At 44.1% G+C, this 27,987-nt stretch overlaps 1 protein-coding gene across 9 annotated transcripts in view; it reads right to left on the bottom strand.

Annotated features, from left to right (window-relative positions):
• SLC4A8 (solute carrier family 4 member 8) overlaps window positions 1-27,987 on the bottom strand; it is a 79,431-nt gene that overhangs the window by 23,167 nt on the left and 28,277 nt on the right. For 8 of the 9 annotated variants that reach the window (XM_060657567.3, XM_060657568.3, XM_060657562.3 and 5 more), the window contains exons 6-19: window positions 24,999-25,187; window positions 24,031-24,122; window positions 22,919-23,076; window positions 21,901-21,988; window positions 20,587-20,733; window positions 19,648-19,748; window positions 13,335-13,509; window positions 12,600-12,733; window positions 11,322-11,567; window positions 7,463-7,568; window positions 6,701-6,862; window positions 3,696-3,809; window positions 1,163-1,324; window positions 22-273 (exon numbers count right to left, since the gene is read on the bottom strand). In XM_060657567.3, the coding sequence (XP_060513550.1) occupies window positions 22-273; window positions 1,163-1,324; window positions 3,696-3,809; window positions 6,701-6,862; window positions 7,463-7,568; window positions 11,322-11,567; window positions 12,600-12,733; window positions 13,335-13,509; window positions 19,648-19,748; window positions 20,587-20,733; window positions 21,901-21,988; window positions 22,919-23,076; window positions 24,031-24,122; window positions 24,999-25,187 (2,126 nt within the window). The remainder of the gene's footprint in view (window positions 1-21; window positions 274-1,162; window positions 1,325-3,695; window positions 3,810-6,700; window positions 6,863-7,462; window positions 7,569-11,321; window positions 11,568-12,599; window positions 12,734-13,334; window positions 13,510-19,647; window positions 19,749-20,586; window positions 20,734-21,900; window positions 21,989-22,918; window positions 23,077-24,030; window positions 24,123-24,998; window positions 25,188-27,987) is intronic. The other variant, XM_060657563.3, reaches the window with a different exon arrangement.

Raw genomic sequence — 27,987 nt, 5'->3', positions numbered from 1 at the left:
AACGAGTGAATGAATAATTACCTTTAATATGGCCGTCATGAAGACTGAGCAGCCCATCAGCACAAAGATCATAAGGCCCGTCACTCTTTGTTCTCGGATGCCCAAGAACTTGGGTTGTTCTCCAGGAGCAGAGCACTCAGATTCTAGTTTGAGGCTGTTCACATGTGTGATGGACAGGACAGTTGCCGCCACAAACCAGGGCAAGCCCATGATGGAGCAGACACCCAGCATGATGGCCACCATCAGCAGGTCCAGGTGGTAGCCACAGCCTTTCTGTGGGGAAACAGAGTCTCTGTCACCACCAATGGGCTGGCTGTAGTGGGGCACAGAACAGTGAGCTAAGAGCCTCAGGCCCAAAGCAGGAGGGAGTGTATGGGTAAGGAAGAAGGGGTCCAGAGATCCCAGATGAGTCTTCCAGCCCCTCCTGGTTTGGAGGGAACAGAGAAGAAAAAGAGAAACCTTACCCTGTCGTATGCATGCCATATCCATTTTTCATTCAAGTGCCCCCAGATTTCACCCTGAGTCTCACGCATTCAAAGATTCATCCTTTCTTGGCAGAGTAACAAGAGGCCAAGGCACACCTTGACCATTCTAGTGGTATACAATATAGGAGTTGGAGGTAAATGGCTCCACACAAACACCCCCAGATCCTTGCCAAATATGGATTTGCCTACTCTAAGTAAGGAAAGAACAGAGATGAAGGCATGAAGCCTCTCACCGATAAATGTGCTGGACTCAAACCTACCTCCTTGGAATCCTTGGACTCAAGGTTCAGTCTGGAAACTCCAGTAACGGACACCAATGGGAGAATACTTGACTCTCGGAAACAGTGGCCCAAGCCCTGACCTGAACCTCAGAAAGACAAGCCTGTATAGGGACCACAAGGAACTGTGCCCACCCACCTTCCGCACAGGTTTGAGAGGAAACTAACAGAGTCCAAGCTCCTTTCACACCATTTCATCATGCTCTACTCTGGTTTCATCTCCAAACCAATCTTTGTCACTAATTGAGGAATCAGAAACCTCTGGAAACATTTTATGAGCTCCTTCTATGACTGCTTTTATCCAGGTTCTATAGTTCCTTGTCTAAAGGGGCTTACCCTAAAAAAAAAAAAAAAAGTAACTGGCTACCATTCGTCCTCGAGGTCAGAACTTTTTGTTACCTTGAGCTTGTGTTCCTTCCTGTTAATGATGACAGCTGTGATCTGCTGGTCCATGAATATTAAGATAGTACAGAGAAGAGCTGGGATAATTGCAGCTATCACAGTCCACCAGGGATTGGGGCCAATGGGACTAATAATCCACCCTCGATCATCTCTTGTTGGCTAAAGGGGAAAAAATAAAGTTTTGTTTTGTACTTTAACTATAGTCATTAGGGCAAAAGAGATTAAACTGAATCACAATATCCACATTGTTTTTACTCCTAAATGAGAATCCTAACAACAACAACAAAAAGTCAAGAAAGTAACTCCTTAGTAGCAACTTCTTAGGAAATCTATGACCTTGTTCCAAATCCTCTTTGAGTCAATCCTCGATTATCAACTTCCTGTGAAACACTCATTAATATTTCACTTCCTGCCCCTACTCTCCAAACCCGCCACCACCTTTAACTTAACATTAGCCCAAGTAAAATAACAAGTCTATTGCCAAAAAAGAATTTAACACAATTATAATTAAAGCAAATATAAATAATTTAGAATATCCTCCTCGTTGCTCCCCTCCAGAAGCCATATAATGCATGTCTACAGCACAAATAAAGGCAAAGTACAGCCAGTTGCATGGAATCTCGTGGGCTTAGATTGCGTTGGCCCAGGGGCCTTCTCCCATCAGCAGTAAAACAGGAGCCCAGGTACTAGAGATTTGAGAGAGGAGCCCAAGACTACTGAACTTGGGGCTTATTTAATCTAGGACCCTCTCCAATGCTCCTATAAGACCACTACTGTTCATAAACCTTATTTGGGTGTTCATGACATACCTAAACTCTCTTAGGGTACTTTTGACATCCTCAAACTCCCCCAGGTACTCTGGGGAAGAAAAGTTCCCCTTGTTTGGCAAGTAGTAATGGAAGATGAAAGGCTGGGCATACAAACTGGCTCAGAATTGAACCAAATTCAATGAACAAAGCAAAGTACTTTGCATCCAAAGTACTTGGTTCCCCATTGGTCGTGACTCTAGGATTCAAAGACTCTTCAACAATGTCACCAGATCCCAAATCATGAATGGGCTAAGTTCTGAAAGTTTATAGGATCTATGTCTCCTTAGTAACAATGTTCTATGTGACAGTTAAGTTCTTAGGCCAACACAAAAATTTACTAAACTCTGACTGACATTAACACATTAGTAATAGCACTAGCCTTCAGACTGGGTTTTCATCACTGGGGGCCATGTGGTATAACAGGGAAGGAAAGAAGGAAGAAAATTTCTCCTCTGCTTCCTGAAAGCAAGGCCTGCCAACAAGCAGCATTGTCTTTGACATTCTCCCATTTTTCCTTCCCATCTCTCCCCTACCTCCCGGGGCCTTCTTCCCAGATGTCCCAGAAATTCAGCACTTTCTGACTATCTAAGCCTACCCATCAGGGAACCTTTCCAAGGACTGCTTAAGGTTCTCAAATTACTTATTTTTACACAAAATCCATTCCTTCTGGAGGGCTGACCTCAGCTAGGTATTAGAAAGAAAGCTGATTGCGCTCATTCACACAAAGGTGAGAATGACATATTCTCAGAAGAATTATATTTTTAAGAAGGGTGTTTTTCAATCCACAAATTTCTAGCTGATGGCATTTCAGTGCATTTAACGAAATAAAATAAAAAATCTTCAGGCAATATGGAAAGAGATATTTTTAACCGGGCCTATTTCAGGGAGGGAGGGAGGGAGAAAGGGAAGACAAAGGCACAGGGTACAGGGATGTTTACAAGTCAAGGACTCCCTTTCTTCCTGTCTTCTTTCTCTTCCCCAGCCTCTCCTGTTCTTCTCATCTTATGATTCTTCTCCAGTCACTGAGTATGCCTAGGCTTTCCCTCCCCTCTGGTCTGTGGGGCTCTATGGAACCCAGCTCAGCCTTCCCATCTTCTCTGTTACTCGGTGCCGCTGCACTGAACCAGATCTGGAGTCCCCACATACAGATCATTTGTTTTATTTCTTTTATGTATACATTTTCAGCAAAATATTGTAGATTGTAGAGAGTTATATAAAGAAACGATGAAATAGGGTTGAAGAGCTGTCCCGGTTACTCTGGTAGGAGCATTAGACCGTAGGTGAAGCCCCCAGGCCGGCTCACCTCTTCACAAGGCAAGATCCTGAAGGAGAGGGGTCAACCCTAATTTAACTTCTTACCCCTTCCCAGTGCCCATACACAGCTGAAGCTCAAGGAAAGTGCTATTAATCAGACTTGTTCCAAGGACCCACATTTCCACTGTATGAGGTATGTATTTAAGTAAACATGCACATTCCACTATTGTAAATCTTAACTTTTCATTCATTAAACCACCTTAGATGTTCTGTTCTTGGAGTTTTGTGGCTGGAACTCAGCCAAGCCTTAAGAGTTTGCTCTTCTGAAAGGTAAGGCATGAGGGACAAAGTTTAGATTTCAGGGACTGCAGACGCAGGATTAGGATATGGAAAGGCCTTTGAAATTCACTTGGGACCAGATTCTAGGAAACCACATGAGGGCACCAAGTACTCTGAAAGCTGTTTACCTTGAACACACTGGGAACTTGAAGTTTTGGTGATGGGATTCCAATCAAAAAATCAATAATCACCATTGTGAAGATAGTGAGGAAAACAGCAAAGTCACTCACCATGGAGCGTACCTGGCATGAGAAAGGATTGGAAAAGTGTTTTATTAGGCTCAATGCAGTAGAAGAGAATTTTGCATTGTAAAGGTTTAAAAGTCCTCAGAAGAATGCTTTAATGTTATAATTGAATTAATACAACCACATGTAAACAACAGGAATATGTTAATATGCCCAAGTTAATACTCCCAAAGGGTGGATATGATGAGGGAGAATGAACCATTTGGCAAACTCTAATGTAACCACCCTGACTGGGAAGAGCTCTATTTGGAGCATTTGTGCCCAGGTCTGGGCAATAGTTCTGAGAACTTGGAATAAGATTTTCTGGGGCCAGTTAAGGTCCATTTGTACCAGCCAAGGGCCTTGGTGACAGCATCGACTATTCTCCCTCATGCCCGACACCTCATCTACCTGCATCCAAGCCCTGTTGGCTCTACCTCCAGAACAAATCCCGGATCTGAGCACTTCTCACCACCTCCACTGTTCCTACCCAGACCAAGGTCACCATCAGCTCTTGTCTCTCTTAAGTACAGCAGACACTTGCTTCAGCCCCCCTTTAAAGCCATTGGACTGACTATACAAGTTGGATTATGTCAATCCACAAAAACCCTGAAATGGTTCCTCATTTCACTGAGATAAAAACCCAAAAGGCCTCTGCCTATGAGGCCCACACATTGAAATCATTAGAAGCCCAGCTTCTAACGCTCTCCCACTCGTTCACTCTGCTCCAGCCATACAGACCACTCCGTTGTGTATTTTCTTTTCTTTTTTTAAAAAAATTTTTTTAAATGTTTATTTTTGACAGAGAGAGAGAGACAGAGACAGAGCATGAGCAGAGGAGGGGCAAAGAGAGAGGGAGACACAGAATGGGAAGCAGGCTCCAGGCTCTGAGCTGTCAGCACAGAGCCCGATGCGGGGCTCGAACTCACAAACTGCGAGATCATGACCTGAGCCGAAGTTGGACGCTCAACCGACTGAGCCACCCAGGCACCCCCCCCCCCAACTCTATTGTTTCTTAAACATCCCACCTTAGGGTCTTTGTACTTGCTTATTCCTCTTGTCTAGAATGCTTTTTCTCCAAGTAACTTCTTGGGTAGCTCCCTTACCTCCCTATGTTCATACAAAGATCACCTTCCCTATGAGATCTTCTCTGATGATCCTACTTGCAATTGGTCACCATTCTCTACTCCAGCACCGCCTATGCTCCTTTTCTGCTTAATTTTCTCCATAGCAAAACAGATGAACATAAGGGAAGGAAGCAAAACTAATATAAAAACAGGGAGGGGGACAAAACATAAAAGACTCTTAAATTTGGAGAACAGATGGTTACTGGAGGGGTTGTGGGAGGGGGGATGGGCTATATGGGCAAGGGGCATTAAGGAATCTACTCCTGAAATCATTGTTGCACTCTATGCTAACTAACTTGGATGTAAATTTAAAAATAAATTTGAAAAAAATTTCTCCATAGCACTCATCACCATTTTGTGCCTAGGAGGACGTTATAGTTTAGTTCAGCTTTAATAAAATACAATGCCTCTAAAACGCCCAGTGTCTGCCTTAATCTGAACTTCCAACAGAGACAGAGCAAAATATATCTTAGCCAAAATATATCTTAACCTGACTTTGCTTTCCTTTGAAACCTGAGGTTTGCAGCTTCCTGGCCCTGGTTTTGTCAGTTCTCTTCTGAATGTTACACAATTCTCTGAACCTGTACCTGCCCCCACCATCATGAGCCATCTTGGTCCATCTGACCATCCTGGGGCCCAGTGGCCCTTCTCTCCTCTGAACTCCTATGACCCCTTGCATCCCAGGTTGGCGCCCAACCCTTTACACTGTATCATATGGACCTGTACATTTCGTATGTTTCTCCTTCCTATATGATGGCAGAGACCGTGTTTTAAACTTCTATATCCCTGATAGCACTTAACCCAGGCCTCAGCAAGTAGCTAGTAGAGAACTGCCCTTATTAACTATTTGTCCACATCAGAAACAATGACCCAGAACTAATTCAATATGTGTTTCCCTTAACTACCATGTAGCATCCCGGAAGTCTAAGAATGTGTTTTTCCTGCATGAGTGTACCATAGACAGCTAATCAACTGAGCTCCCCACCCATTCGGACTTTCTGCCCTGCAAATGTACCTGACCGAACCCTCACTTCCAGAAAACCCACCATTTCTCATGCTTTGAACTCCTTTTCAAAGCAAAAGTGGCCCCTTTTCGCCATTCTACACCCAGCCTCTGATTCCGCTCTACTAAAACTGGTCATGATCAAACAGCACCATTTGTATCAGATTACTGAGGCTTCAAAGAGTCAAGCAAACCAAGTCAGGAGTATTCTGGCTGCTGCAGTCAATGTGTCTGGTGATTTCACAAACTGCCACAAGAGACATCCCTGGGAAGAGACTTTGGGGTCCCCTATGTATCCAAAGCGATCATCCCGCTTTACTATATTTAGCAGCCAGCTCCAGTTATTGCATACTCCATCTCCCAGCATCCTGGAAAGGACACTTCACAGCACTCCGGAAATTGAGGGTTAAGAGCCTTTGCAGAACCACCTTAAACTCCCCTGACACTTTTTTCTTTTTTTAAAGCAATCTCTACCCACCAATGTGGGGCTTGAACTTACGAGCCCAAGATCAAGAGTTGTGTGCTCTACTGAATGAGCCAGCAAGGCACCCATCGCCCGACACTTTTAATCAAAAAAATCCTGAGTATTAACCCCTCAGCCCATACCACATGTTTACGAAAGGCTGCCAGACACTAGAAGAGAATGCCACAGTGGGGCTTGCCGGGACATCTGGAACTTGCCACCTGCCACTCTACTCAGCAAGCGGCATGGAAGCTGAGAATAGACTCTGTTATATTAGAATTCTAACGCGGAAGAAATGTATGAGGGTGCTACCTACTCTGGTTGGGAAATAGCGACTTGTCTTAAATGTCTTTAAGGTGCTCGAGAGGATGAAGGTGGTGAAGAAGAGAATGCAGGACCAAAAGAGCACATCAGGAGTATAGGGTCCATGATGGCCGCACGCAGATCCCGTGAACTCTCCGTGCATCTCCTGGCACTCCTGTGGGAACAAGCATTCTGGGTGATGAAAGGCAGGCACGAGGGAATAAATAGCTCTGGCCTTCTGAGCCCACCCCTCCCTGTCATCCCACGGTTGCTGGGGAGCGCAGGCTGCCGGCAGTGTCCATTGACCCGTGTGCTTGTGGCGCTCTCGCTTGCACAGGCCCCTTCTGAGTACGGTGACTACTTAGAGTCCTTAGACGCTTGGAAAATGAAACCAGGATGGTCCCAAGCAAGCATGAAGCTCTGGGAGGGCTCTGGCAATTTGTACTGTTTATCTTACAGAGGACTTCCAAATCGGAATGTTCTGCCAGCCTCAGAAACCTGGGTGTGCCCCCGCCCTGCCTGGTTTCATCCCCACATATCCCTAGTGCAGGGACCCTGGGTAGGGTGTACGTGGGAGAGAAGAGAAAGGCAATCTTCTTTTCCCTTTATGTACAAGGGAACTTTTGCTGGGGAAAAGGGTCAGCAAGAATAGTTTAAATAAATAAATAAATAAACAAACAAACAACCTTTATTTTTGAAAACGCTAGACCACGCTGAAGGACTACCACACTTAAACTTGGCAGTCACAATGGTACAATACAACTCCCAGACTTACGCTAACAGTCAGGTTGGCCCAGTGGACTTCTGTTGTCACAATATTGTGGTCCTTCCAGTACTGCAGGGTATGGTTGTTTGGATTTTCTGGGAGAGTACACCTGCAGCTGAGGGAACAAGAAAAAAGGATTCCTGAGGAAAGCAGCCAAGTATTTGATTAAATAGTTTTAGCCATGACTGGACTAAAGCCCCTGTCAGAGCCTGCCTCGTTTCTCCTTTGCCCATCTCAGGTCCCTGAGATTGGTCCTGTTGCTTGAGGCCCATGGGTAAGCCCAACCACATCCTTATTTTTCAGTCAGCCATTATAAACACAGACACAAATCGGCACATGGGTCTTGAATTAAATCGTGCCGACCACCAAGCTTGGCACAGAATGGTTCTTGGTAGTCTCCTTGCTTAGTTTCTTTCGCTTAGGCCCTTCCCGTGAAATTCAATCTATAAAGCAAGGAGGACCTGCTACCCCATTTGGCTCTCAACAGTCTTCTCCGAGCCTGGATATCTCCTGCTCTCTATACCCTGCCAGATTCTCAATATGCTCTCAATATCAGAGGCTCCTGGAATTGTGATGCAAGCTTGTCCCGACACTGCATTATTCCTGGTAATATCCCACCACCATGGACTCCTCTTGTACCTAACCAGACCAGATCAGATTTGTCCCTCTGGCCAACATGCAGCCTCCCAGTCCCACAATGAACATAGCCATTGCCACTAACTTTGCATCCTCTGTGGATTTAATGAGCATACCTTCTAAGGATATAGTACAACAGAATTAAAATACAAAAAGATCTCAGTAGATTGTAATAGGAGGAAATCAACAAAATAAAACGTAATAGGGAAAGCCATAAAGTCCTACATTTAGGTCTACAAAATCAATCCCAAACTTGGAAGCAATGAAGATGTCCTCCAGTAGGTGAATGGATGCACTATATCTATAACTACACAATGGACTATTATTCAGCACTAAAAAGAACTATCAAGCCATTAAAAGGCATTAAAGACCTTTAAGGCAATAACACTAAGTACACAAAGCCAATCAGAAAAGCCTACATACTGCAGGATTACAACTATATGACATTGCCGAAAAGGCAAAATGATGACAACAGTAAAAAGATCAATGCTTGCCAGGGTTTGGAGTGGTACCGAGGGATGGGTAGGCAGAGCACCAAATATTTTTTTTTTGAGAGAGAGAGAGACAGAGAGAGAGAGAGAGAGAGAGAGAGAGCATGAGCAGGGGAGGTGCAGAGAGAGAGGGAGAGAGAAAGAATCCTAAGCAGGCTCCACACTCTCAGTGTGGAGCCCAGTGCGGGGCTCCATTTCATGAACTGTGAGATCATGACCTGAGCTGAAACCAAGAGTAGGAGGCTTAACCGAATGAGCCCCCCCAGGTGCCCTCAGAGCACAGATCTTTAAGGCAGTGAACTATTCTGTATGATACTATAATAGTGGATATATTATTTATAGATCAATCAAAACTCATAGAATGTACAACACCAAGAGTGAACCCTAATGTAAACTATAGGCTTTGGGTGATAATGATGTCTCCATGTAAATTCATTGTTTGCAACAAACTTAGCACTCTGGTGTACGGGATGTTGATACTGGGGGAGACTGCACATGTGTGGGAGCAGGGGGTGGATGGAAACTCTGTATCCTCTGCTCAACTTTGCTGTGAACCTAAAACTGCTCTTAAAAAATCAGTTCCACATACTTGGAACGTATTATGCTGAGTGAAATAAGTCAGTCAGAGGACAGGTATCATATATCTTCACTCATATGTGGATCTTGAGAAACCTAAAAGAAGACCATGGGGGAAGGGAAGAGGAAAAAAAAAATAGTTACAAACAGAGAGGGAGGGAGGCAAACCACAAGAAACTCTTAAATACAGAGAACCAAGGGTGGATGGGGGGTGGGGGAGATGGGAAGATGGGTGATGGGCATTGAGGAGGGCACTTGTTGGGATGAGCACCGGGTGTTGTATGGAAGCCAATTTGACAATAAAATATATTTTTAAAAAAATCAGTTCCACATACTAACATAAAATGATTTAAAGAGCTGGAGAGTTCTAGCTTCACAGCTCCAACGGTAGAATGCAACTAAGAAAAATCCCACCTTGAGCTGTATTAACACAGAATTACAGTGTCCAGATCCAAAGTCTACTCAGTCCAAGGCTGGTCACTTTTGTCAATCTTCCCCCACTAGGTCTCTGAGGGCAGATCCTTTGTCTGCCATGTTCACTGCTGTCTCCAGGGCCTAAAACCATGCCCGGCATATAGTAAGTGTTCAACAAATGTTTGTTAAACAAATAAATGAATGATTGAGAAAAAGGTCGAAGAATGAACCTTACTCCAATGCCAATCAGCAATCCACTAGGCTTCAAAGATTATACTCCTCTAATGGTTGTTATTTTGTAATAAAATAGTTTCAAAATTCTAACAAAAGTTTTTTATGAATTCTGACCTTAAAAAGGGGAATAAATGAATATGCAGAACCTACGAAAATGTATCCATGACTAGTTGGCAGACCCCTCCATACAGTGTGCTCTCTGCTCAGACAGTTTCGGGTTGAAATTGTTCGCTTTACAACCAGGCCCTCCACGTCAGAAATGTACAGCCAGAAGGCAGGGAATTTGATGTACGGAGCTAAAGGTTGAGGATCTTTAGTCATAATTTGGAGAATACTATTCCAGAGAAGAAGTGTTTCTAGGACCAGACTCTCCTGGATGGTTGACGACATGGCGAAATACCATGTTTCTTCTCCCCCTGATCCAAACTGTATCAGGCATGGGAAGAAAAGAGTCTCTTGCGTTGAAATCTATGTAAGTAAAAGGTGAAAGATTTATACGATCTGAAGAGAAACCAAAGTATGTGGATCCTGAGAAACTTAACAGAAACCCATGGGGGAGGGGAAGAAAAAAAAAAAAAGGAGGTTAGAGTGGGAGAGAGCCAAAGCATAAGAGACTCTTAAAAACTGAGAACAAACTGAGGGTTTATGGGGGGTGGGAGGGAGGGGAGGGTGGGTGATGGGTATTGAGGAGGGCACCTTTTGGGATGAGCACTGGGTGTTGTATGGAAACCAATTTGACAATAAACTTCATATATTGAAAAAAAAAGAAATCTATGTAAGTAAATAGATTATTAGATCCTTAGGAAACAGAGTAAGAGACCTGTGGATCTGCAAAGAATTGTTAGTATATCTCTACCTAACGATTCCTAAGAGGAGCCTGTACATACATTCAGACGATCTTGATAACATGCTTCAGGGACTCACAAATCCTTGTAAAAAGAAGGTCCTCCCAATAACTCACTTGAATTCTCCCTGCTACCTTTGCAGCCTACTTTCGTCTCGTGCCTGGAACCAAAAGCCCGTGCTCTGGAAAGCATTCCTCATGTCCCCTCTGAGTTTTGTTCTTAGTCCATCCTGACTAAGTGATGACAGAGGTCATCACTTCTGGCTGTTCTCTGGCAGGCCCCCTGGGGTCTCCACATCCCTATCTAAGCCTTATTTCCCAGAGGGCCAAGACACTTCCTTAAGAAAAGGCGCAAGTACTGCCAGGTACACTGCATCAGCCAGTAAACCCAGGCCCACTGCTCAATTTAAAAAAAAAAAAGGGGGGGGGGGGGGCCCTGGGTGGCTCAGTCGGTTAAGCGTCTGACTTCAGCTCAGGTCACGATCTCACGGTCCAGTGAGTTCCAGCCCCGAGTCAGGCCCTGGGCTGATGGCTCAGAGCCTGGAGCCTGCTTCCCATTCTGTGTCTCCCTCTCTCTCTGCCCCTCCCCCGTTCATGCTCTGTCTCTCTCTGTCTCAAAAATAAATAAACATTAAAAAAAAAAAAAAAAAAGACAAGCATAAAGCATACTTACTAATACAGGCTAAGGTGGTCCAGCTGGCTGTGCATGTGGATGGGGTAGGTCTCTGCCAGGTGAATGAGCTTTTCTATTGCTTCATAGATGAAAATAATGCAAATCAGGGAGGCAAATGCCTCTTCAGTGAAGCGGGTAATGTAACAGACAAGGGAACTGGCATCAGTTGCCACAAGGACAATACACAGGAAGGCAGTCCACAGTCCGATACAGGCTCGCAGGGAGAGGTACGAAAGAGCGTAATCTCTGAAACAAAACCAAAGTTCATCAAAAAGCATGGATGGGTGAATTACAAGACAAAGGGTCAGAAATGTGGTTAATTCATCTCATCTCATCCATTCCAGTACCGCAACCCAGTTTACCCCTAATTCTGACTGTACTTTACTCCTAAATGCTGCCCAGGGACAGCTGTGACCAAAGATTTGCTCCACGGGTAGTATTTGCCCCACAGGTAGTATCTGCGACAGCAAGGACACGGAAAGTGGAGAAGGAAGGAATCGGCCACACGCATTTCTGCCATTACTGCCCAACTTGATTCAGATCTTATTCTTACAGTTAGGAAAAAGGGGCTGGCCCATGTTCCACATGCTCCTACGTCCAATCCAAAATGAAGAAAAAATTTGATAGGGAAAGGAGGCACTGCTAAGCCCCTACCATCAGCCCCTACCCCACAATATGAAGGGGGCGTCTTAGGCCAAATTAAAAATTGACTTGAAAGGGGCGCCTGGGTGGCTCAGTCGGTTGAGCGTCCAACTTCGGCTTGGGTCATGATCCCACGGTTCATGAGTTTGAACCCCACATGGGCTCTGTGCTGATGGTGGGGAGCATGCTTGGGATTCTCTCTCCCTCCCTCCCTCTCTCTGTCCCCTCTGTGTGCGCGCTCTCTCTCTCTCTCTCAAAATAAATAAATAAACTTTTAAAAACCTGATTTGAAATGAAAATGAAGGAATTTGACTTAGCTAGAGAAAGAAAACTCCAGTACTACACTGTGTGTTAACTAACTTGAATTTAAATAAATAAATTTTAAAAAAAGATAAAAAGTCAAGACTTCAATCATGGCTGAGGGACATTAATAAAGCTCTTTAAGATTAGGAGATCTACTATTTTAGATACAGTACTACCTGGGGGCAGGACAACAGACCAAATGATGTTCTTTCATTAGGTTTTTACAATCCAGAGTAATATTTGCCTGATTATGTTCGCCCAGGATCCTGGCATTCAACCCTAACGGCACAATAACACATCCAGTTAGAGTTTTCAGAAAACCAAATGTCTTACTTGCAGAATTTGAACAAAATCTTTTCAAATACAAGCACTGGCCCAGTACTTCCCAGGATGGTGAGAGCCTGTCCCGCAAACAAGGAATAGGCAATCCCAGTCATGGAGGCTCCAAACAAGGATTCAATTGCACTCTGAGGGGGGAAAAAAATCATCAGAGTTGATCATCAGGGCTACGGAGCCCATCTGTAACCAGTAGCGTGGGCTTATGCACATTCCTGACTTAGCTCTCGTGTGTGCCTTTTGCTTGTATTTCATTTTAGCAAGAGTGAAGTATACACACGGTCTAATACTCCTGTAAAGGATACCGTCTTGATAATCCAGGTGCCCAAATCCAACCACATAGGATTCCTTAACTAAGTCCTGTTCTTCAGTGACTCAATTCAGTACTTAAATATACACAGAAAGCACAGTGATACCATTTGTATGATGAGCCGTCATTCAGAATCACATTAAATTTCAAATGACATTGATCTATCATTTTCCACCCTTTTGAGCACCAGGCAATTCAACCGGGCAGTCAACTAGTGACATTGATGTGCAAGCAGACGAGAGTCGGTTCTAAAGGGAAAACTAGGTTGTTGCTTGGTATGAAATCAGAAGACCGCAGTATTCAGTAGAAAGAATCCAATCTCCTCAGCCCTAGCCCAGGGGATTTTCCTCTCAGCAGACTTCCCTGCCAGCACAATGTTTTAACTCCTGTTGGGGCCAAGAGAAGTGGTAAAAAGTCCTTACTATGCGTCCCTCAGTGGCTTCTCCGAGCAATCCCCCAAAGGTGATGACAGGTGACATGCAGGCACAGTACAGGAACAGAAAGGAGGCCAAACACTGTAAACTGAGTGCATCCCGGTAGTCGCTCCAGTACCAGGGGGCCTTCCGCTTGATGTCCAACACCAAGCCCCCAAACAGCCTGTGGAAACATGGCAAACAGGCCTCTAACGTGGTCCCTCTTCCACGGAAGTATTTGAACAGCGCACATTTGAAAGCCACTTCAAATGTGCTCTGTAGACATGCTTTGGCTTCGATGTGAGCCCCAGTACAAGAAATCTCTCCGGGGTCAGCACACATTCCATTTGCAAACAAGGGCATGAATTTGAATGATTATCCCGAGCATAAAGAGAATTGCTTTGGGAGTGCATATTGCCCATTCAATAAAGAGTTCCAAAAAAAATTAACGTGAAATTAAGTAATCGCTTCAAACCGCAAATTCTGAGCTGTTCGGAGGAAATGTGCAAAATCCATTCAAGGTATTAAAATCGTTAGTTTTATTATATATGTATTCTAGCCAAAGAGCCCCATCACATGCACTTCCCTACGCTGAACAGCTACCCACCTTACTGTTGAGAAATTAGCATAAGAATTCGTTCATGTGGTCGACAAGTAGTAGCAGATATTGTGCCAGGGACCGGAGATGCAGCAGGGAACAAGACAACGCAGCCCTTCTCTAGCACAGGCGATAGGCAGTGCTGTGAGGGTGCCACGGCAGCATAGAACAGGAGGGAGATTTCAACGGGGACTCAGAGAACCGATCAGGAGCTAGCCAGATGGGGCAGAGGGGCTAGCGTGGGTGACACCTGGAGGTGAGAGTGCATGGCGGGGTCCAAGTGCTAACACAGATACAGCTCGATAAGACAGTGTGAGGGGCAAATACCAGCAGACAGGAACGGTGAAGCTGGAGAAGCCAAGTCACAGAGCGCTTTGCAAACTGTTTTAAGGAATCAGAACTTTATCCTGATGGCATGTCAAGTCACCGAAGGATTGTAAACAGGAGAACAACATAATTAAACGTGCATTCTGGAAGGATCACTCTGGAGGGGCTGTAATGAATGGAACGCGGGGCAAGACTGGAGGCAGGGGATTGGGAGGAGGAGAAGTGGAAGGACTCAAGGGCTGAATCAGGAAGTAGAGTCCACAGGACATGGTGGCAGGACTTCTGGACCCCTCTCCAGTTCCCAAGGATGAGACAGATCAAGAGCAAGATATCCCACACCAAGAAAGAGCGTTCTCAAACTGGGTCACTTTTTCTAGAGTGAGGTCTTTGCACCAGAGTGAAAGTTGGTAGGGGAGTCACAAAAAATGCCACTCAGCATTACAGGACAGATCACCTGGTCTCTTCTACAAACCAATGGCATAGAGAAAAAGGAAGGAGAGCTAGTACAGAATGGGATCATAATAACCAAATGCAATCCCTGACTGGATGCTATGTGAAGAAAAAAACCTCTAAAAAGATGTGGCTAAGACAATCACAAAAAGTTAAATGTGAACTGAGCATTAGACAATTTAAAGAATTATTGTTAATTTTGTTAGATTTCATAATGGCATGACCGTTGTTTTTTAAAATGTCCTTATCAAACAGAGATACATACTGAAGTAGTTACAGGTAAAATGACATGATACCAGTGATTTGGTTTAAAATAATCTAGAAAACATAAAAATAAAACAGTTACGTGGGGAGAAATAGACAAAACATGACTAGCAAAATGTTAATCACCGTTGATGGGCACATGGGGGTTCATTATACTGTTCTCTCTTCTTATGTGTTTAAAACTTTCTATAATAAGCCAAAAACAAAAAATGAGCTACTCTTTCATGAAAGGAGGCTTGGCCAGCTCTTTCCATCTCTCTGCCTGGGAGCCTGGAGGAGAACCATGCGACCTGGGGCCTGTACGCTAGGGGGAAAGGCCCAGGCAGCTCTCTCTTTCCATTTGAATGCTTTCTCTCCCTAGCCAGGTTCAATGAGTGTGTTCGTGGACACAGGGCGGACACTGTTCTATTCTACCTATTTGTTCTTTTCCTCTGGTTTGGGTGGGTATAGTTGGGATTCACCGTTGTCAGTTTATAGCGGTAACATCACAATCTGGTTCTTGGCTTAGAGAAGAGAGGCAAAGCTCGTTTTGTTTTTAGTCTATCTGGCAAACCTAGCTTAGGTAAGGAGCTATCTATAGGGTCTAACCTAGAGTGTGAGAGTTCCACCTCAGAGTTTGGAACCAAGGCTCCAGTTTGTAATAAAGTGTCACTACGCCTTGCTTTCTCCTCTGTGCAAATAGGACCTTATAGGCAGTTTTGATTGGTCTGGGGCAAGACACAAGTGTTTCTGGGTCTTTACCAAGACAGAACTAGTACCATGTGAATATCACCTCTTAATCACCGATGACCTTCCTCTGAAGGGTATTATTCTGGAAGAAGACTCTCCTTCTGTAATAATGAGCCTCATCCCACTTGGCAACCTGAGATGCTGCCATGATTGCTCAGCCCCTGGATGCAGGAGGTCCCTCCAGGGAGGAACGTCTGTGAGTCACAGACAAAAGATGTATGCGAAATGGATTTATAAGAAGCCATAGAAAGGGGGGGGCATCTGCATGCCTAACAGTGATTAAAAGGGGAAAGAAAAGATCTGAGGCTCTTATGGATAATGTAACTATAAATTAATAAAATGATTTCTGACTACTATTTATGGAGTCAGCCTTATCCCTCACTCATGCATAGAATCAGACCATAATTGCACAGCTACCACAAGATCAGGCATGGATGCTTCTCTCCACATTTGAGACTTCCTTTCCCTTTCAACACTACCTTTGATGTTCAAGTTTTTTGGGGGGTAGGAGGCACACAGGGATACGAATTTCAGCTTGATGCAAGAAAGGACTTACCCGTGTAGAGGGTCACTAGGCTCTGGAGCACTGACTTAGGGAGACCTTCTCTGGAGGGCTTTAAGGACAGGCCAGCCATCCATTTGTCTGGTGTGCTTTAGAAGAAACCTGTTTGAAGTGTGTGTGTTGGGGGGGCAGGGAATCATCGAGATAGCAGCTCCTGGTTCTTTTTTTTCATTAACCCTTCCCAAAAGCGGCATCCCCAATGAGGTACATAAATATGCCTTGGAAAAGCCCTTTCTTGGAAAACCCTTCTCTTCCCTGCGGTGACACTTGTGACCTAGGAACACTCTAGTCAGACTTTTGTCTTTGTTATGTACGGGAATGCATCAGCATCACGGAGGTCCAACACACTGTGCTCCAGCCCGGCCTCAGGTTAATACAGGACTGTTTTCAACTTGCCTCCTTTCCTGCCTTAAGAGTCTACACGCCCCCATCTTCATATACCTCCCTGTCCGACAAATAGAACATCCCCTAAGTCTCCAGGTTTTGCCCCAGGCCTTGCAACATCGTACACACAAGGCAGATTTTCCACCTCGGAGAAACACAACTAATGGTATGAAGAACTATTTTTTGTCTGTGTAGTCCAGGCGGGTCCAGAAAGTTCTAGGATGTTCATCTATGGGGGAGGGTTTGCTTTGACTCCCTACAAACTTTGAGATTGGGAAAGAGAAAAGGGTTGGCACAGAAGCATAATCTCTGATACAGGCATGAAGTCACCTGACCTACAAGGCTATAATAGGAGAAAGGCCATGTGTCTTGAGGTCTTTTACTAAGGGCTCTGAGGAAAATTTTGGGAACTCAGGAAGAGGAGGTATCTCCCATACCAAGCAGCCCTAGGCCCTGAACCTAGATAACCCTTCCTTTCAGCTTTATCAACTCCATTAACTTCCTGACAAGACATGAAGGGAGAACTTCCTCAAACCCTAGATGAGTTTGTGAGTAAAGGTACTTTGACACTGTGAGTAAGCATGTGATGATCCTGGCCACATGAGATCTTCTTTTGGGATGTCAGGCACCATTTCTGAGAATTGACAATTCTTGAGATCTAATCTAATGGTCTCCCAAACTCCCACGTGGACTGGATTATAAATGACCCCCTCGAGGGGCGCCTGGGTGGCTCAGTCTGTTAAGCGGCCGACTTCGGCTCAGGTCATGATCTCGCGGTCCATGAGTTCGAGCCCCGTGTCGGGCTCTGTGCTGACAGCTCAGAGCCTGGAGCCTGTTTCAGATTCTGTGTCTCCCTCTCTCTGACCCTCCCCGTTCATGCTCTGTCTCTCTCTGTCTCAAAAATAAATAAACGTTAAAAAAAAAAATTTTTTTTTAAATGACCCCCTCGAAAGGCCTGGGACTTTAGTTTATTCTCCTCTAACACCAAAAGAAACCTGAAATCTCAAATCATTTGGAGGAAACCCTGTTGCCCTCATTTCCACTACCTTCAAACTCTAAGTCCTAGGGTGTGAACACCATTTATATTCAAAAGATATATCACCACCCTGAAATACCATCAAACACCCAAGACCCTTTCCCTAAAAAACACCACCTCCTCTAGGACCGTCTCAATCCTGGAAACTATTCTAGGGACAGATGCTTCCCTTGAACTGCTTCTCAATACCAGGCCTCCCCACCCAATTCAGACCTCTCCCAACTTTAAAGAAAATGTTAAATTTACTCTTGGAGGTTGCTCCCTCATTTCAGTGATCCCTTCCATCAAAGAGCTATTCTTTTCCTCCATGATCACTCCCCAGAACCCAATTATCTTTCCCCACCCTCAAATACATTCCTCCAGCCAGGAAACACACCCCCATTCTGGACACTGCTAGCTAAGTGCCATCTCTCCTGCTTCTAAGCCCCCTTTCCTAGCTTCTCCCTGAATTTCTAAGAGTAGAAAAATAGATGACTGTCTACAATTCTAGAAAACGCTGAGTTTCCACTGGGTACTGAGGATAGAAAAATAAGGAAAGCAACTTCAAGCAAAGAAGAAAAAAACTAAGGTGAAAGCTAGGAAGTAGAGGACGTTACAAAGCTTCACTCCATGATCTGAGTCCTGTCCTGAGACTCTCCACCCAGCAGATCCTCAGAAACAAGTACAACTTATGGAACCAGAACTATGGTCTCAACCATCTCCCACCACCTGGGGAAACCCTAGATGTCACTCCAACCCAAAACACCATCCTCTTTCACCACCTTCTTACCTGGCAAATCAAAGTTAGTCTGGGAACCTGCTTCCCTAAACTTCCATAGAGAACCTTCTCCTTGGACATCTGTCTTTAGAGTCTGGGCCTAGAAGAGTAGATGGACTATACTGAGACACACCCACACCCCTAAAATACTACTTATTTTCCTACCCTAAGGGAGTTTCTTTACTTAAAATAATCACTCAAGGGGCACCTGGGTGGCTCAGTCGGTTAAGCATCCGACTTTGGCTCAGGTTATGATCTCATGGCTCGTGAGTTCAAGCCCCACATCGGGCTCTGTGCTGACAGCTCGGAGCCTGGAACCTGCTTCGGATTCTGTGTTTCCCTCTCTCTCTACCTTTCCCCACTCATGCTCTCTTTCTCTCTCTTTCTCTCTCTCTCTCTCTCTCTCTGCCTCTCTCTCTCAAAAATAAACATTAAAAATAAATAAATAAATAAATAAATAACCACTAAATATTTATCTATATTTAGTCCACTCATGCTACAGAACAGGGATCACTCTAAAAGTATTCATTCATTTGTTCATCAGATACTCAGTGCCCACTCTGTGCAGGGCACCATGCTGGGTGCTAGGATTATAATGGGCACCCTGCCCTTACGGAGCAAACATTCTAGCAGGAAGGAATGAAGCAATAATGAAGCAATAATGAACAATGAAGCAATAATCATAAAGTATGGGAAGCAATAATAGCAATAATGCTATTGAAGCAATAATAATAACAAATGAAGCAATAATAATAAAGTATGGGAAGGGCTGTAAACCAAGGGGTAGGAGGAAGGTGGCAGACAGGTGAGGGACAAAGCTCAAAGTTGTGACACCACACAGTAGGAATACCTAACCTCATCTAGAGAGAGTGTTAGAAGGCTTCTCAAAGGAAGTGACCCCTAAGCTGAGACAAAAAGGTAAGTAGCAGTTAGCCAGGAGATGAGGGAGGGGACGAGTGTTCAAATCAGAAGGAACAACATGTAGAAAGGACTGGAGGTGAGACAGACTGTGGTCAGTGGTTTGAGAAACTTGAACGAATAAATACAAGATCTGATAAATTCACAATACTTATTACAGTCAGTGGTTCCATTTGAAAAGTCATTCCCAGCCAAAATACTAGAGAGAAGAAGGCTGAAAGTGAAGACTATGACTCATTCCTTTACACAACTTCAGCCCAGTAAGCAGCATGAGCTGTGAAACGTCTCAGAACTTACCGCCCGGTGCGCTGAAGTTCTGGCCCGCTGTGGCCCCCATGTGGTTCCGGTTCTATGTGGCAAACATTTCCATTTGGAACTCCAGGCATTTTCCGCTTCTCCTTTCAACAGAGGAACACAAAATTAGTAAAGTCAGCCATCTATCCTGTCCTTCCTGTTAACAGCGGGGAGTGATAATGAGATCATCCAAAAACAGCCCCCAAATACCCATGTGTTTGTAGTTTTCAAAGGCATTTACTGATTTGGGGCAGTTTATTGACTTTCCTGAAAAACAATAACAACATATAATTTCTCGCCCTCTCTACTAGTGCCTAACTCCTAACCCTGCATTGCTCAGAGACAGAAATATGGAGGCCTGGACATCAGGTGGGACCTAAGTTCCAGTTTCAAATCTGCCTCTGTATAATCTCACTTCACCTTAAAACTCTGAAGATAGTTTCATTGAAGATAGTTTTATTTATTTGTAATATTAAGGATAAAAATACCTGCGTGGGGATGTTGCCGGGAGGGCTGAGTTCGCATCTGTAAAGCACCAGGCCTGGTGTCTCGTGTACAAGGGCTCCTTGGCCACCTTTGATCTGTCCCAAAGTATGCGGGATTCCACCTGTTCTCTCTATACAACTTGCTCTTTTCATCGCATGGCTTCATTCACAATATACTCCCAAGAAATGTGCTTTCCTCTCCTATCCCATCCCACATCAAACCTCCAAAAGCTGGCTTTAAAATTATCCTAGAGTAATCCTGACTGATTGCATCACACCTGAGCCAATCTATGTTACTGTATACTCATTTTTTATAACTGCTCTGTTCATTCTACGTGCCCAAAACAGGGCTACAGCTTGAGTTATTTAGTATTTACCCACATGGTCTTTGCTTTGTCCATGGTGGGTACTCAGTAAGTGACACTTAAGCCACCATTGGCTAATGTGCATACATTACCTGGGAAGGGACATTTTTGGGTGGCTCGATTCTAATGGAGGGGTCCCACTCCCCTGGAGGGAGCACTGTAACCTGGTCTAGGAACTCATCAATCCCCGCCAGGAGATCGTCTCGCTCTTTTGCCTTATACGCCACATCATGAAAAATCTACAGAGAAGAAAAAACCCTTAGGAAAGTTGAAAATAACTTTACTTAAAACAATCCCCAATGAAGGGCACCTGGGTGGCTCAGTCGGTTGTGCAGTTGAGCGTCCAACTCTTGATTTTGGCTCAGGTCATGATCTCATGGTTCATGAGTTCGAGCCCTTGCATCAGCCTCCACGCTAACAGCACAGAGCCTGCATGGGATTCCCTCTTTCCCTCTCCTCTCCCCCTCCCCAACTCATGCCCTTGCTCTCAAAATAAATAAATAAACTTAAAAACAACAACAACAATCACCAATGAATGTGGTGAAGGACAGATACAACCTCATGATTTTTATCTCTGTCATGGGGAATGACATGACAATGTGGAAAACTTCAGCATTTAAAAAAGTGCAAGGATAAAAGCATAAAAAAATGAAACTAAAGATGAGATGGGTCAAAAAAGAACTAGATATCTGTATGCTAGTACAAGAAAAGATGAGACTCTAAAGTTGTATAATTGTTATCCCCCCAAAGAGTGGGACAAAAGGCAAGATACATGGGAAAATTTTCCTATCATAATGGTTGGAAAAAGTGGATGAAATTCCTAATGAAGGTCCCCCATGAAATAAGCTTCCCAATAAAAGACAGATGACAAAACACAACCCCCATCTCCCTCTGCCTGCTAACACATATGCCTTAAAAACCCGACCCTGCAGCTTACAAGAGCAGTACAGTCCTCACTAGGGCATGTAGTGGGGATTCAGCACCATGGCAGCCACAATGTCTGGTTGTTTGGGACATTCACATCTCAGGCCCCTAGCTCATACCCCTGACCCTCACGTGGAATAAGAGTGAGGGTTCTTTATGTAAATAGATTTTATGTATGCAATTAGCCATCCTCTCTAGAAGGTTGTCAGCCTTAACACCTTTCTCTCTAGGCATCCTAAGAGCCAAGGATAATTTTCCCAGAAAAAGATTTCTCTGCATCCTTGGGAGAGATGATATAGGAAGAAATAACCCCAGAAGGTTTGGTCTTCCCACAAAAAGCATTCAGAGACGTGACCTGACCTGCTTCCCAGAAGACACTGCAAGGGTGATTATTTTATCCCCAACAGATAACTCAGGGTCTAGCACAGAGTAAATACTCAATACATATTTACAGCATGAACGAAAAGCAAAATGGTGCATACCTCATCTGTCATGATGGTGGCCATGGATCTGCCAATCTCATGGTACTGCTGACCTTTCCCTACTGGACCCAACAGGATAAACAAAAATCTGGCAACACACACAGAGGATGAAATTATAAACTATATAAGAAGACATAAAGAAGTGGCATCTTATTCCTCTCCAAACAACGAAACATTTCTCTCTCCTATCAACCAGAAATCACTGTGGTAACTTCAATAAAAGGAGACAGACTAATGATGGAGCAATATAAGTGGCCTTGACCTAACAGCTCCACTCTGAGCATTGGACGTATTTGTATGACTCTATTTAATAATGTGGTTATAATTGTTAGGGTTTCCATAGACACAATTCCTTGCTATAGGAAAAAAAAATTCCTTTTTTTTTATTCTTTTTTTAAAACATGCCATTGTTGTGCAAATTCAAGGTTTTCTGAATCTCATTCATTGCTCTAATAAGCAAATGATGGGGAGAGGAGAGGGATAAGGAAGTTGACATGATCAAGCCCTGTAGAGGAGTCGAAATTGTGTTCTGGACATCTGAATACTCTGTAATTAATGGGGCTCTGAATCACCTGAATCACCACCTTCAGAGTGCATGAATAGCCTTTTGAACAAATGTGGACATATTTGCAAACCATACAAATCCTGCCAGAACCGTGGAAAGAGACATGAGTACTTTTGCTCAGACATATTTCCCTGAGACACGGCTCTGTGGAACTGAGAGGGTAAGACTCAGGCTTCCCACCATAACAAGTGATTAGCCTGTGATACGCCCTTGGGATGCTCTTCAGTTCTCCACTCCCAAGGCTATAGTTACTTAAAAGTCATAGCCTTAAAAGTCTTAGAATTCTTCTGCGTGGAGGTTAATCCAACATACCCACAGTGAGATCGCTGCTGAATTTTAAACAGCATTCCCCAGTTAATCCCAAATTTTGGCACTAGCTGGTTTCTTCTACCAGAGCTCACACAAACTGTGCTTTAGACAGGATGCACTGAGTTTTGCTGCCCTTGTCTTTACCTTGTTGGGATGGGCACTTCTGTCAGACCCGAGAGAAGAACGGCTGGAGAGAGCCTCACAAAGGCAACGATGGGGCGGTCCAGAGAATCCACCTCACCAACCAGGACATTTGAGGCCTCGGCCCCAGTGGGAATTTTTTTCATGAAATGAAGATCCACCTGAAAGTCCAAAAGAACCTTCTGACAACCTAGGATGTCACACATCAACCCTTACCCTCCCTTACCTTACATTCACCTGTTGTCTCATGATTTAACAAATGTTTGCTCACACCCTTTCATTTGACCCTTGCAATACCTCTGTAAAGTGGATACAATAGGTCTTATTAGCCTCATTTTTTATTTACAAAAAAAACCGAAATGACTGAAACCCAGAGAGGTGAAGTTGACTTGCCCAGTGGAGACTTTAAGAGAGAGAATTTAAATCCAGGTCCTCTGATTTGAATTTCATTACACCACACTTTCTCACCGACTGTTTTTGAAGCTCTCGGTCAAATTTTTTCCATTTTAAAACACTTGACTGCTTTGTCAGAGGTTTCAGCTTTTCTAAATAAAACAGGGAGACTTCCCAGCAGAGAAGTGACGCGACCCCATCTGTGTTCTGGCTAGTGTCAAGGACAGACCAGGGCAATGAGAGGCTGGAGGCAGGGAGATCGAGGCTTGAGCCAGAAGCTGCAGCGAGGCACTGCTACTGTAGAAATCTTAGGATGCCCAAGTCACAGTCCCCAAGAAGAGCCTCGACCACAAAGTAGTTTTAGGAGACAAGAGCAAAAATATTGTTTCCGCAAAACCCTGGGAGGTGAGAAGGGGCTGCTGAAGAGTAAGCACCAAAAACAACTTTGGAAAAACCGGGAGGTCTGTGTCAGGGAGGCTTATCAGGGGCTCCTCTCAGTTCTAGCATCGAACCTGGTGGAATAAACTTGAGTCCGCCCCATGCAGGCTGGAGTGAAAGGGAGAAGACCCAGGCAGAGGGGCCTCCTTTTCTGCAGAAAGGGTTCTGGTCTTAGACAAAAGGTGTTGAACTACCAAAGCTTACCCGGCTTCCAGCGATTGGACTCTCGGTTCCACTAGGAATACTCTTAGGCCTACAAGCCAAGCTCCCGTGTCTCTGCTCACCTTGCTTAAATCCACGGGACTGTGTTCACAATTCATGCCATTTTTTACTTCAAGACTCGTAGTTGGAACAGACTGAGGAGACACAGTTTGACCTATTCAGAGAAAACAGAATCCTCTGAGCCTCTGCCCTTTCCCCCCTTTGACACCCCATCCGTCACCCGTTGGCTATGGCTCTCTGTCCTGCAAGGCCCATGGAGAAGAGCTAAGAAGACTGTGCAGATAAGACCCACACATACATGTCTCCTTACGGACTAGTAAAGGGAGGGCAGAAGTCTTACTACTTCTGCACCTTCTTCCTGAACATATTTGTGGTCCTCTTTTCTTCCTCTATTAAGGCAGGAATTCTTAACCAGGAGTGCATATCAGAGACTCCTTTGGATAACGTTTCAAATACGTAGATTCCCAGGCATATCCCCTGCACGTTGTGATTCAGTAAACGTGGGGACAGGGAGACATAGAGATTAGACATTGCCTGGCCACAGAAAAGGAAACCAAACAGCAGCTGAGATTCATGGAATGTCTACAACCCGTCACGCACCTGATTAAGGGATTTACGTAGAATCACGTATCAAAACCTCACATTAAACTGATGGGGCAGATGCTATTATCATCCTTATTTCACAGAGGAGAAAGTGAGACTTTAAGAGGTTTAGGAGGCTGCCCGAGGTCACACACTTTGCAAATAGTGGAGCCTGAATCTCAAGCCTCGAAGTCGGACTCAAGAGCCTATACTACTGTATGTTGTGTCCCTAATCTAAGATCAATCTGAGGCAACATCCCTAGTGCCACAGAGATAGATGGTCATCAGTCCCAGCCCCCCATCTTGCCTGTAACCAAACCATATTGTGTGTAAGTGAGCATGGAAACATATTAGACAAATATAGCCTGTACCCTCTGGTAACTCAGCATCTTCAACTAGTTCCTAAGTGTCTTATTAATAAAAGGACAGTCACTCCTAATAATCTTACCATTTTTATCCATCGAATGTGGATCTGACTGCTTCTTGCCAACCTCAGCGAAGGAGCGAACAATGGGAATGAGGTTATTTCTCTTTTTTTCATTCTGATGATGATGCTTTTTGAGAAGGGCTTCCCGTACTTTAACCCTCATGCTGTCATTCAGGTCACTGAACAGTTCTTGCTGGTCCAGGATCAGGTCTGGAAAGCAGGCGCTAACATGAACACTCAAACTGACAGTCAGTGAACTCAAAGAGGCCCGCGTTGGGTGGTATGAGGGGCGAGGGGCAAGGAGTGGGAGAAACAGTTCCACGAGGGTCATTAAGGTATAAGGTACAATCATACCTCAGGGCCTGAAAGATCTATTTGACGACAGCAGCTGTGACAAGTTATACTTTATGCATATAACATATCATTATTATTAGAAACAATCAAGCATTTAATAGGTGCCAGAACTATACTATGAACTTTACACAGATTATCCAATTAAATCCTAATGAAACCTCTGAGAAGGAGGTGGTATTGTAACAATTTGTACAGATCCAGAAAACTGAGGCCCAAACGTTACAAAATTTCCCAAGATCTCACATCTAGTAAGTCGCAGAGCTGGGATTCAATCCCAAAACTATCTGACTCAAAAGCCCACACCGTTACCCACTTTGTTCTGTTATCTGCCAAAGTTCCTCTATATTCCCTTCCTCCAACATTTCCAACATCGCTATACTCGTCAAAAGGAATGACAACTGTAGAACGCTCCAAATGACAATTTGAAGGTGGAACCGACGTGTATGATTCAGTTAACTAAGTGCCCCAGGCAATTACCATCAACCTTTAACCTGTCAGACCAGCACAGTTGAGGGGGGTTAAAAAATCCCAATAATGAGTATGAGTTCTAGAGGCCCACATTCTGTCCCACTTCTATCACTTTCTGTGTGATCTTGGGCAAGTTACATAACCTTTCCGTACCTCAGTTTCCTCATCTGTAATATGGCGCTAATATTATTAACCATCTTCAAAAGTTGTTACAGAAAATTGAGATCATAAATACAAAGTGCTGTATCAGTAAATACTTGATACAGTTTACCTATTCTTATCACCAACATGAATACATCAGGTACCTAATGTAAAGAACTATAGCAATTACACTTCAGTCCTACATCCCTATCCCCAAGCCTCCCCAAAACTTCAACCTATTCTCAACCCCAACTCTTTCCATGACTATCCAAGTCTAGAAGAAAATCTATCTTGAATATTCAAGCTGAAGATCCATGGTTTCTCTATATTTAACCTTTATATTGATGGGTTTATTGCTCCCATATTATAAACATGCTTCAGGATCTTTCATCTTTTTTTTTTTTAAGATTTTATTTTTAAGAAATCTCTACACCCGACGTGGGACTTGAACCCACAGCCCCGAATTCAAGAGTTCACACTGACTGAGCCAGCCAGGTGTCCCAAGATCCTTCATCTTGAAAAAAATTTAAAAAAAGAAGAATGTCCAACCCAGACCCTCCTTTAACTCTGGCACTCTGTCTGTCTCACTCTCTCTCTCTCTCTCCTATCATTTACAGTTTTCAAAAGAGGGGCACCTGGGTGGCTAAGGTTGTTAGCATCCAACTTCAGCTCAGGTCATGATCTCACGGTTCGTGAGTTGGAGTCCCCTGTCAGGCTCTGCTCTGACAGAACAGAGCTTACTTGGGATCCTCTGCCCACCCCTGCTCTCTCTACCCCTCCCCCACATGCTGTGGGCACATGCACGTGCACATTTTCTCTCTCTCTCTCAAAAATAAATAAACATAAAAAATAATAAAAATAAATTTTAAAATCTTAAAAAAATAAAATTAAAATCACAAAATAAAGTTCTCAAAAATTTCTCAGTCCCCTGCAATTTGGCTCTCTCAATGAAATTGCTTTTGATAAAATCAATGGCCTTCCAGTTGCTAAATTCAGTGGATGTTTACGTGACCTCTCTGCAGCATTTGACACTGAGGAGTTGAAACTCTCTCCCTTCTTAGCTTTTGTAACGAGCTGAATGGTGGCCCCCTCGAGACTTCTATGTACTAATCGCCCAGAACCTGTGACTGTGATCTTATTTGTAAAAAGGGTCTTTGCGCATGTAACTAAGTTAAGGATCTCAAGATCATCGTGGATGATATTGACAAATATTCTCACAAGAGAGACACAAATGAGAAGTCCATGCGAAGACAGAGGCAGACTGGAGTTATGCATTCCTGAGAAGGAACACCTTGAGCCACTAGAAGCTGGAAGAAGCAAGGAATAACTTTCCCCTAGAGCCTTCAGAGGGGACACAGGGTCTCATCAGTGCTGACCCCTCCCCTGTTTCCCCAAGTGATCCCAGAGAGGCAGAATCTCTTGGTACACTTGCAGAAAAGCTTGAAGAAAACTTTATTTCACTGTCTAGCCAAACAGAGCCAAGCTGAGGGAAAAACCTTCACATGCACCCAGGTGTTTCCCAAACACCATTCCTAAAACATGGTAACAACACTCAACATCAGGAAACCCCATCAGACATCTCCCATTACATCTTGCTGAAAAAATGGGGGTACTGTGGCTCAGTTTCTTACATGTCTTCCCTAGCTGCCATGTTTACAAATCTTTCCTTAACACCTTTTTCTCTGCACAACTCCCAGTTGCCCCTTCCTCTAATTATTACCAAGACATATCTCTGTTGTTGCACTTACTTAAATTGTTCCACGGTAATTTCCCCCATTAGAAGGTGAGTCCCTTGAGAGTAGGAACTATATCTTATTTCCCTGTGCCTAGCATATTACCAAGTGTAAACAGATACAAAATAAATGTGTGCTAAATGAATAGGCACCGAACACCCTGTCATTTGAAATAGGCTGTGAAATAGGTAGAGTGGTTTCTTAGTTTAAAACCCATCCCACAGGGCACCTGGGTGGCTCAGTCGGTTGAGCATCCCAACTCTTGATTTCGGCGTAAGTCAGGATCCCAGGGTCATGGGATCAAGCTCCGCATT

The sequence above is a fragment of the Panthera onca genome, chromosome B4 (genome assembly GCF_046562875.1).
Source record: "Panthera onca isolate mPanOnc1 chromosome B4, mPanOnc1 haplotype 2, whole genome shotgun sequence".
NCBI classification, from domain to species: domain Eukaryota; kingdom Metazoa; phylum Chordata; class Mammalia; order Carnivora; family Felidae; genus Panthera; species Panthera onca.
The sequence above is the reverse complement of the archived record's forward strand: the minus strand, read 5'-3'. Positions and strand labels throughout refer to the sequence as shown.